The sequence below is a fragment of the Mesitornis unicolor genome, unplaced genomic scaffold (assembly GCF_000695765.1).
Source record: "Mesitornis unicolor isolate BGI_N332 unplaced genomic scaffold, ASM69576v1 scaffold1181, whole genome shotgun sequence".
Taxonomy (NCBI): domain Eukaryota; kingdom Metazoa; phylum Chordata; class Aves; order Mesitornithiformes; family Mesitornithidae; genus Mesitornis; species Mesitornis unicolor.
The window spans coordinates 16,389-28,417 of NW_010161538.1; the positions used below are offsets into that span (position 1 = coordinate 16,389).

The window sequence follows — 12,029 nt, forward strand, 5'->3', positions numbered from 1 at the left end:
TGCCAAACAAAACAGCCTCCGCAGAACTGCGCTCATTACCTTAATGCTTCTAACAGAACCAGCCCATTTTCATGAACATTCAGAGCACTAAAGTCTTAAGTACAGCCACCGCATGAAGTGTTTTTATCAGAAGTGCAACGGAAATGACACATTAAATATTAAAGCCTCTGCCTGCACAGCTGAAGAGACAGCTTGTTCTCTGAACACCCAACCTCTGGAACCTCAACCAACCGTGTTTTGCAGCGTCACGCACACAGACCTTTCTACCTGCAATCTGCTGCTTTTTTTTAGCTCAATAAACAGCTATTTAAAGACTTCAAACAGCCATCAGGACAGCTGACAGAATCAAGCACCGTCAGAGAGGTTTTATTCAACAGACCTACACAACTGCGCACATAAAACATCATCTACAGATACAATTGAAAGGAAGTGTAGGCTTACGTATGTTGGAGTATCCAAAGAATCTGTGTTCACCAGTACTGGAGGGGGATTTGCCTATAACAAAAGAATAGAAAAAAAGAATTATACAGCATTAGAGAAAGTAATACTAATGGTAATGACACAACATTTAATTTGCTGCGTTTCTCAAAGTTCTGTTAAAAAGCAGCCTCAGCTTGAGAATCATAAAAATTCACCTTCTGAAACACTTGTTTCTACCCTGAAAAATTGCTTTCATGTCACACTCTTCCGAAACTTTGAGCTCGTCTTTGTATACAAGTTTGGCCATTTATTAGCTTGTTTTCTTGTGTCATGCTGCCATTTGTCACCGTGTCAGTTACCCTGGTATTTGTGGTATGACATTCAGAGGTTTCTTTACCAGCCAATATCTTAAAACCAGGTTTGGGTGGATGCGATTCCCCTTTCTTCCTATCAGGAACATCCTCCCCCTTCAACCTGGAAAATGGAAACTTAGAGATATGGAAACTCATGGAAGAAAGGGTTTACAAAACTGACTTGTGAATGAAATGCACAGCAGCCATTCATCTGCCACGCTGCTGGCTGCATGTGCTTCCATCAGAAAACTGCTGTGGACCCACAAGCCGTAGCAGTCAGACATCACTGCCACAGAAACACGAGAGCACAGTGTTCTTGCTAGCCAGGAGCTGGCAGAGCAAGCTAACACTTTTCTGAGAAAAATGTGATTTCAACTGAATGAAAACCCATGTAGACTGGTGACATTTATCCAAAATACTTCCAAATGAACAGGGGAAAAAAAAGGCACACAGAAATATTCCAGGCTCCAAATATTGTTGGTGTATTTAATTCAACAGGACCTTCAAACTCAGTGGCACAAAATGAAGTTAATCTCTGAGATTTTAACAAAATATGTATAAAAATCCATTATCTTTAAAATTAACACATTCTTTATCTTTCTCATTTAAAAAAAAACTTCCGCGTGTGTGTAAATAAATTTAGGGGCAGTTTAACGGGCTGCAACAGAAGCTAGTACTAAACTCATTCGAAGAGAAACTTAAGACCCACAAAAACATGGCAATGCCATTAACTATTCATATTCTCCACTTCAGTTTCATTACAATGACAAGACACTTCTAAAGAACTCGTGAGTTTTCAAAGCCCCAGAAGCCAGGAAGTAAGCGATGTCTCAGAAGTCTCTTACAAAAGACTGGGATGAACAATTTATCATCACCAGAGAGGAGCCACCAATCTGCTCAGGCTGCTGTGTCAGAAGGGAGGCCTGCACCATTTCAGAGGTACCAATATCAGGTGGTATCTACTCAAGGTAACAGAGTAGACTATCCAAAGAAAATAAAGCCAAAAGGATGACACGTGTGGCTGTCAAGATGCCACCAAACATCCTTCTCGCCCAGCAATTCTCTCAGCAGAAGCACGGGCACACTTCATGCAGCACAAAAGTCAAGCACTAGTTACTAGCACGTTGCCATCCCTCTCAACCATTTCCTGCCATTAGGTTATATTCCAATTTCTGCTTCTTACTCAAGTGCAAGTTCTATTAAAATACAATTAAATTAAAAATAAGATCCTCTACTTAAAAGAAAAATCAACTAAATTATGTATCACTATCCCTTTCAGAGCTTTATAACTGACACGATTTTAAGGAAAACCAAACAAGGCATTGTATTACAAAGAACCCGACTGAACACGAGGCACTGGGAGTGTAATGTGCACTGATCTACAACGGCCTAGCACACATACAGACACTTTATATGTGTGTACCAACTATTCAGAGAGTCTTAATTTATAACTAGAAAGCAAAGCAAGGATTAATTTTGAAAGTTCAGTCACGTTCTTTACACGCCACCTAATTTTTGGATTTATTTAATATTAGGACATTGTAATATCCAAGTGTACTCAACAAAAGCCGTGCCAGCGAAAGCTCTTTTTCTTGAGGCTGACAAGTGTTCCTCTGCTCACGTCTCAAAAAAAGACGACGAAAATCAGCTACAAGCACATTGCCATTAGCAGGGGAGGTTTCTGTGTGAACAGTGCCTCTGAGACACAAATAAGCCAAAACACCTTCCATGCCTTCAGTGATCGTCCCTACCACTCCTCCTGCATTTATCTGAATTCTCCATCAGGAAGCAATACTTTACCACCATTTCCAAGCAGGCAGGAGCAGAGCTTTGTGCCAGGCATTCCACAGGTACGCCTGGACACTGCAAAGACGCGGGGCAACATCCAACTCAGAACAGCAGATGTTTTTGGAAGGAAGACCTCCTGTTTCTGTCTGTTTCGCAAGAGTTCTCCAAATTACCTAACACGTTCAAGCTTCTGTGCCAGGGCTTGTTCAGGTATTTAAAAGCCATCTGACAAGTCTGTTTACAAGTAGACTGCGGGCTTGCCTAAGGGGCAAAGAGATTAACAAAACAGAGATGTATCTACTGCAGAAAAATGCATCTGCCAAATCCAAAGTCGATTGTAACCTTATGGTATTTTCTAATTGTTTAGAATCCCAGACGGTGCAGGATTACACCGCTAACTCCTGCAGACGTTTACATGCACTCCGAGGCACAGACCACTCAATTCTTGCTCTTCTGCTTGTAATGCAGTGTCATCGATGGGCAGTAATGCTGTCACAGCAATGGCAGGCGAGGAAAATACAAATACATATAGCACTATTTATTTTATTATCATTTAAGTTTAGCCTACTGGCAACTCCCTGAAAGTAAATGCTGCCGGAGACTCTGTTATCTTTATCCATCAGGGATCACAACAGAACTCCAGTGGTTGCACTGCTCTGTCTGCCTCAAATCCTGCTCTGTTAGAGGGAAACACTTCTGAAACGAATCAAATCTCTGGTCTGCCTGTTGGGAAATGCACAGGTGACACTCACGCAAACACACATCCACCGGAAACTGCGCTATAAAACAGCCAACTCTGTTGATAATCATTGTATGAAGTAACGATGCAGCAGAGATAAAAGCAGATCGCCACCCGTTGTAGTTTAGCCACCTAGCTGAAAAGCTGACCTTGAGAGGGAAAAACCCTGCCACGTACACTACAAAATAGCCCAGTAATATATCCTAAATCACTCCATAGCTTCCCGTGCTGTGGTCACCTATTCAAAGTTATATGCAAGATACTCATGTTTAGTGCTGTCACTTGTCTTGACGGGGTGGGGGTTTTGTGTATTGACGTTATGTGACTGAAGGATGAAGATCAAGAAGGGAAGCACATTTTATGAGTCTACTACTTTAGGAACAGAGGGGTAAAAAAAACAAACCCCAAATCCTTTTATATTCTAGAATATATTCTATATTTATATTGTAAATGCTCCCAAGGCCACTAATACCAACAAATGACTGGAGAACACTGCAAACGACATGCAAGAACAACTGATGAAAGATATGTATTAAATATTTGTATAAGAGACGAGACAAAAGTTTTCCATAAATTAAAAAGAAAAGCAACAAGCAATTACACTTCAGTAGGGGTGAAACGGCTCTAAAATTATGGTGTGAACACAAAACATCCTACTGCTTCTTTCATTCTTTTGGTTTGTTTTGTTCTTTTGGTTATTTCACAACTTACTAATACACTTCCACATGAAAATACAAGTAGTTTAAATGGACTAAAAGCTGCTACAAAACAAAAACTAGCATGAAACTCTAGTGTATTACTAATCCAGCTGTTTCACAGTTCATCTCAAACCTGTGTGCGAGTACCAGAATATGATTGAAACAAAGTAACAAAATAAATTGAACAAATAAAAATTGAACGGATTTAACAAACGACAACAACAACAAAAAAGAATAAAAACCTGTGGTATGGTGGATGGGATGACAGTGGTCTCAGCAGGGACTGGTGGGACAGGGATCACAGGGACAATGGGAGAAGAGGAAGGAACAGCTTCTGTGGGCTAAAAATCACCAACAAAATGTCACAAATAACGAAAACTAGAAAAACATTTTAAAACAAACAAGATTCAAATTTAACACCTTAAAAAAACATCTGCAATAACGTAAGGATGTGGAAACTACAAGTGAAGACAACCAAGCCCCCGTAACCCTGCTGCACGTGGCAGCCCGTCCCCAGCAGCGGGAGAATGCCAGAGAACCCAGGGCAGAGGCGCAGGGCGCTCGCCCACCCTGAGCTCCTGACCCCGCAGCACCCAATGACGGGGCCTTGGGTCCAACTGAAGACCTGCCCGTGCCAGGGGACAGACTCAGGCTCTCTGTGGGCTGGCTTCACCCCAGCTGCTCCTCACCACTATACAGCAGGGGGCAAAAGCAAGGAAGGAGTGGTACCGATAGCACTGAGCAAAGTTCCTATTCCTCTTTGGTAAAGGGGAAAAACAGAAGTACATTAGGTTCCTTTTAATCTTTTAATCAAATGGGCAGAAGATCCTAAACCAGATTCTATCAGTCTCCCAAATCTGTATGATCTTCACACAGGTTTACCATACACCTTCAGACCAGCAGAATTTTGGTCTGAGGAATCTTCATTAAAACAATAACTGGGAAAGCTGCGGACACTTGAGCTGCAAGGGAACGAGATCACAAACAGCATTTTGAGCAAAACATTGACTCAAATCATTTTGAGATGTTAACAAACTGGTTGTGAACAAGCTGCCAGCAACATCAACTACTGGCAACTATCATCACAATTACAAGCTGAACAGATTAAAGCTCTTGCAGCTTCGTTGTTTCAAGATACTCTTGTGATCTTTAAATAAAATGAAGCATAATGACAAAACACTAAACCCTCAATACGAACCAAAAACCCAAAACAGAACAGTATTAAACATTTTAAAAGTCCGAGATATTTTAAAACACAAGGCAAGATACACCAACAGCATGCACCACATTGAAGACTAAAAGCAAATAGCAAAGAAACCTGAAACAGCCCAATAGCAACAACTCTCATTACGTGTGGTATTTCTACGGGTTTCTTCAGCTCAAAAAGTCAACTTACCCAGAATGAACGGCTGGTGAAAAATGTTGCAGTTACTGACCAGTGTAACAAACAGATATATTTGCTATCCCGAGAGATTATTACTAATGTCATTTAAACTTCCTTACATCTATGGACAGCAGCACAATCTTTCAAGTGCTAAAAAAGGGAGAGTGGGGGAAGAATCTGAATTGGTTTAGAAAAGCAATAATGTGCATTTTGCAAAGCATGCAGGAAATGCTCAGTGCAACAACCCTCCAGTTACTGGGAAGATGATACAACCGCTGGAGGACAGATCAAATCAAAGAGCTTGAGCAATCACTCAGTCCTACACATGCAAAAAAATAAGCCACCCCTCTGAGTCTGCCTCGTTGCAAAGTACACAGCTTGCCATGCATGAACACTGTGAGAGTCTTGTTAGCCAGAATTTCAGACATTCACATATTATATATCAAAACACAGCACAACATCAAGGCTGAAGAGCTAAGCGTTAGCAGGTCAGAAAAGATCCAGCTTTACAGTTACAACTCCTGCAAAAAGAGAAGGTTCAAGCCAAACCGCAGCCATTCTCAGACACTGACCTCGCACTTCCCCGCCCCTGGGCTCAGCACAACAACCCACCACCTCGCACTGCGCTCTCTTAAGGGCCAAACCACCTGCACCCCTCTCTTTGCACCAAATAGCACTTTCATTTTCCTGCCTCCTTTTTCTCAATTCCCAACTCCCACATTCCTCTGGGCTTCCCATTCCCAAATGCTTCAAGAACCTTCCCAACCAGTTCCAATTTTTATCCGTAGTATTTTAAAACTAACAGTGTTCCAAGTCCTTTAATTCTTTCAGGCCCCAGACTCATAAGCTATTAGCACTTCCACTGTATTTCCCCTTTTTGCTGCTGGTTTAGTAGCCACTGACTCTTAAAGTCGCTCCCTGCTCCTCCAAGCACCCTGGCCATGTTCCTGGTGAGTCTCCTCCACCAAGTGGGTGAGGAAGGAGGTGACAACACTGGCACCGCTCTCAAAGGACGCGCAAATCCAAATGCAGGTTAAGTCTTCACTTGAACGTTTCAGGGAATACAGTGAACTGATGCAGGCCCTAAGGCCACCACAAGGGAGGACAAGGCAAGAAATGAAAATGGTCTTTATCATCAGAGAAAGAAGACCTGGATCTTCCTTGTAAGAGAAGAATGCTGATTTTATTTTAGTACGGCACATCATCAGTCTGAAAATGATTATATGATACAGGTATTTGTGAGAGCAGCTGGATATGCTCCAATAGCCCAGAGTATCGCTTTCGATGCTCCCCAGAAGTTTGCAAGTAATATTCATAATCTTCAGTGTACTACTGGAGACTTCCTAAAGCATTCTGAAAAAAAAGCTTAGCCTCAAAATAACTTTAAACAAAGATGTCCGGTTAAAGCATCTAATGATCCTGGTTTAAATGAACAGAAACCAATCTAGACTACAAAGAAAGTAGTGGGCAATTAAAAACCTTGGGTTTGAATATACCTCTGAACACACAATTTTGATAGACTGCTGTATATTGGAATGCCTGACTTGAACAATAATTCACTTCAACCTATATATATATATATATATTCAGCCTCTATACATATGCCAACACCTACAACAAGAAGCCATTCTGTTACAACAGTATGATAAATCTCAAGTAACTTTTTTTAAAGCATAACGATGGACTTCATTATTTAAACATAAAAAATACTCATTCCAGTGGTATGTTTAAGCCAGTTAAGATAACGCCTCTAAGTGATCAATTAAAAGGAGTGCCTGAAAAATCTAATAGTAAGTCCAGACGTTGTGAAAAGGAAGAACAGACGCGTTTGCTTATGTTTAACCAACAGACAGTAACTGGTTCTGTGAGGACACATCAGCTAACCTGAAATCAAACCCCAGCACCATGGACACCCTGAAGCAGATCAACTGAACCAGCAGACTCCATCATGCTGCTCTTCGCAAAGTACTAAAAGACACATTTCGGAGAACAAAGATCAAGTAAACCAGACTTCCCTCACTTTCAAGAAATCCCTGTAAGAAACCCACACTGAACACAGTGCAACAACCTTCATGAGAAAACACCAAGCAGGATTTCTGTGCCAGCTCAATTTCAATTATTGCTACTTTGATTTCTAGCGATAAAACACTAAAGAACATTAAGTAACAAAGTCTCTAGAAATAGCAGGGATACAACTACAGGAAGGAAAAGGTGTGACGTATTTCCTCTGGTTTGCACTTAAAAAGCACACCTGTAAATCCCTCGCACAGCACCCACCTTCTCTAAAGAGCAATTGGAACAGGAGCCGTCAGACACCCAACCGCTAGCAGCTTTTACTTTGGCTGTGCTTTTCGTAGGACTCTTTTTCACGCTATCGCGTAGGTTTATAAATTTCCCTCTGTGTTTGGAGGACGCCGGCAGCGTGGATGAGCCGAACGCCGCGCGGGTGCTCAGCGCCCGCTGCTGATGCCGCGGAGGCTGCTGAGGCCGCACGGGCAGATTCTGACGTATTCCCATTCTCGGGCTCTTTGAGACATCGGTGAGCTTGAGCGTTCCCATTTCACCACCATCTGTAGCACCACAGCGTTTGTAGTCATCACAGCGAGCAGTCATGAAACCAGCAACACAAACAGTCCTTTTTGCAGGGAAAACAAACCAAAATACTGCTTCCTGAGACAGGCCAAAATAGACTTGTTTTCTAGATTGTGGCCATGGGAAGAAAGACTAAACGTTGTTTCAGCTAGTACTGGATGTTGTGCGCTCTCTCGCTCTATTTAAAGAGCACCATTGAACCACCACAAGGCAGTCAATTCGCTGGACATATCAATCAATGCGATGCACAAATTATGGAATAGATGGCAAAAGTCATCTGACTGTTTATTGAAAAGCAGCTGTGGAAGAAAATAACTATAACCTTCCTCACATAAGCTCCTGCTATCCCTAAACTTGATTGTATTTTACCACCTGGAAACTTCTGCAGGGTTTACATCTAGAAAAACTGAAATTAGACCGATTCCTCTACTTTTCTGAACACTTCACGTTCATTACTTTTCAGCCCCCATAAAGAAGCTTATGATGAAAAGTACAAAGGCTGTGAATTGGCAGATGTTGGGCAAGGTTTCAACATTGAACCTTCTTCAAGGAAAACCAATTTGTCAAGACCGTAACAGGAACAAGAATGACTTTGTGTCAGTGATTAAGAGCTGCATTTCCATGAAAGACAGCAGCACTGAGAGACCACAACTTTATGGTGTACACTGCTTAATTTAAATGACAAAAAAAACCAAGACACCTAAACAAACACAAGTTCTTTATTATTTTATTCATTCAGTTGTTAATGTCATGGATGCATGACCTCTATATGACATTTTTACTCCAATTTTCAAAACAAAAAGACTCCAAAACTACCAAAAAGCACACGATGAGGAGCTAACTTGATTTAATTGTGCCGTTGAATACTTAACTTTACCAGCCAATTTTAAAGAAATCACTCTGAAAAGAGGTAAAGATGAAGAGCTAATTTCCCAGAGCCTACATGAAAATGGATGGCTAAATAGACAGACCTATGTTCCCAGCCTTAGAGGGGGAAGCCGCAGACTCAAGCCATGCAGTCGTCTCAACAGTGGACACAGCCAGCGCTTGCACAGCTCGGAGCAGCCACAGCACACAGCGTCTGCCTCCTGCCCCACGGGTCTGCTCTAGGAACATGCTGTGAATCTGAATACCCAGCCCTGGCTATGACAAGATGAAGGACACCAGCCCATAGGACACAAAGTTTGGTTAGGTCAGCTGTATTTGGATAAAATAGAGAGATTTCATCAGTTCACAGCATTAAAACATGGATATTCTCCCTCTCACTGTACACTTTCCTACAGCAAATCCAAACACTGAAATAATGACTCAGCATAATTTTTACACACAGAATAAAAAACTAGAAATACAGACCTAAGTACAAGCATTTCCAGTTATTTATAGCACAGATATTAAGAAATAAATAGGAGCTGACAGATGCTCCTCTAATCACCAAGAGCTGCCATGTCTCATCTTCTACCCAGAATAGATGTAATCAAGAGCTGCACAACGTATCATTAATGCAATATTCATACGTGCAGAGACAGAAAGGTTTCTGGCCAGTGATAGGAAGCTGGAAATGTGGTGGTCACACCAAGATTCGCAGACCATTTGCATGTCGGTGGTAGGTGAGCCTTTGCCTTCAAAGCACCAGGGAACTGCCAGACTGTGTCCCGCTAACACCTATGGGTGTGGTAGGTGAGCCTTTGCCTTCAAAGCGCCAGGGAGCTGCCAGACTGTGTCCCGCTAACACCTATGGGCAGATGCACCCGGGTTGTTCTGTTCTAGACAACCCAAGAAGCTCTACATTTCGTAATTGAAGGGCAAAGGGAGAGAGGAAGATAAGCACATTGTAAATGTGCATACAGGTAAACCATTCAAAACCAGCACATCACCACTAACATTTTCTCCTTTGAGAACTTTCCACAGATGCATTAATACTGAGCAACATTCCCCATCCTGCAGGGATTCTGCAGACAGAGGCTGAGTCTTGTGTCGAAGTCTCTGTATCAGTATTCTCTTTGGCAACAGTGTGCTGGTGGCATGCTGTTGTAGACCACAAACAAACGTTTATTGCCACAGATGATATCAAGACTGCTGGATGTTTAGCAGGCTGCATTCATACCGCTCATTTTACCTGCGTATCAGTACCCTCTATTTTCTACCCAGCATGACATGGTCCAATTACTAAAATGCAGAAAGGAAGAAGCAAGCGGGCTTTGGGTGTAAGGTTTTTCTCCTGAGTACATAATAAATCCCAAAATATGTCATCCAGATTCAAAATAACATCTTATTCCTGGAGGCATCAACTTTGTTGAAATCATGTAGACCAAGTCGGCTCTTGATTAAAATCAGCTCTGAAGTGCACTAAGTGAGAAAGTGAGGGCAAGGAAAGCAGATGTTGGACACCACGTTCTTGGAAACCCAGTTGTCTGCCTTCCTATGTTCTCCTCCAAACAAGAAAGAGGAAGAGCAGAAGGCAAAAGATGAGACAAAGGCATTCACATCTCTCCAGTGCGCTTTCAGGCACGCAGACTTCAGTGGCCAAAGAATGAAGATGATGCAGCAGATAACTGGTAACAGCACAAGGCTTTTTCTGGAAGTCCTTATGCCTTTGGTCCCTGAGATTATATCAATACAGTATCAATAATTAAAAGAAAACAGAAACTTGAAAGCACTTGTAGCTCTGAGAGCAACAGTCCAAGCACCAAAGCACAGCCAAGGAACAGGAGGTACAGGCAGCACAGTTACCTCAGCCAGGGCTGCACGGCGTGCCAGGGAAATCTCTAGTGAAAAAACTTCCCTGCTGCACTCAAATTCAGTGTTAGGCAAGTACGGAAAGTGAAAATAGCATCTTGGTATAAAAACACGGCAAGAAGAGGAAAGGAAGGTATAATCAAAGTGCAGTACGGCTTATCCAGAGCAATCGTGGTGTAAACAAAATGCAAACAGACAACAAAAAAAACACCAAGGGAAAAAAAAGGCAGTTGAAAAGGCAAGAAGAATGATATTCAAAGAGATTGAACAGAATTCTGAGAGTCACAGGGATCATTTCACCCAATTCCACTCACACATGGGTAGGGCAGAGCCTGCCTTGCAGTCGCACTGATCGAAGAAAAGGAAACCAACTGTGGCAAAGCAGTAGGACACATGAATAATTCAAAGCAAGAAAAAGCAGTTATCTAACTAAAGCTGCACAGGTTTGGCAGATCCTCTTTTGACTGCAGAAAGCCTGAACCCACCAGTGTTCTCTGCAGACTGGATTCACTCCTAGCATGAACTGCCCCACTCCAATACCAAGCGCTAAGTGATTTTTCATAACCAGAAGGGTTCAGGATCAGGCTGTGCTTTCGTATTAGCACCAAAACGGTCAGTTTGCATGTAACACAAAGCTGAAGCATCAATATTTGATTCTTTCAAATTACTACATCAAATGTACAGTGTACACTTCTTTGGAGCAATCAGTTAAAGTAGTATTTCTTCAAGAATCATTTTCTTCCCACGGTCTGGAACACCCACTCAATAGCTGGATAATGACAATACCCATGACACGGGAACACAGTACTAATATTGCACCAGCAATGTCTACAGCAAAGTTCTTTTTTTTTAAAGCTTCAATAACCAGGTTTCATTACTTCAAAACGCTGTTCTAATAGCTGGGAGAATCCTCCGAAAATAAATGACACGGAAACACAGTACTAATATTGCACCAGCAACGTCTACAGCAAAGTTCTTTTTTTTTTTTAAGCTTCAATAACCAGGTTTCATTACTTCAAAACGCTGTTCTAATAGCTGGGAGAATCCTCCGAAAATAATTTAGCATCAAGGGGATTTAGAAATAAAACATACCACAAATATTTCTCTACTGCCAGAACAAAGTTTCATAGAAATCAAATAAAAAATTACCAAGTTTCCCAAGAGCTAAAGTGCAGAACTATCTGAACATCAGGAATCATTTAAGTATTGATTTGAAACTTCAAACAATGTTCGTATCTCAAAACAGCATTTAACACATTCAGAAATGCTAAATAGGCTGCACGTATTTACAAGGCCAAGTGCCGGGTCCTGCACTGTGG

The 12,029-nt window shown here is 41.8% G+C and overlaps 1 protein-coding gene across 1 annotated transcript in view; it reads right to left on the minus strand.

The window, feature by feature from the left end:
• LOC104547550 (disks large homolog 1-like) overlaps window positions 1-7,995 on the minus strand; it is a gene marked incomplete at its 3' end in the record, with an annotated part of 23,928 nt that extends 15,933 nt beyond the window's left edge. The window contains exons 1-3 of the mRNA XM_010193300.1: window positions 7,660-7,995; window positions 4,241-4,339; window positions 442-495 (exon numbers count right to left, since the gene is read on the minus strand). Of these exons, the coding sequence (XP_010191602.1) occupies window positions 442-495; window positions 4,241-4,339; window positions 7,660-7,995 (489 nt within the window). The remainder of the gene's footprint in view (window positions 1-441; window positions 496-4,240; window positions 4,340-7,659) is intronic.
• Window positions 7,996-12,029: the final 4,034 nt, after the last annotated feature.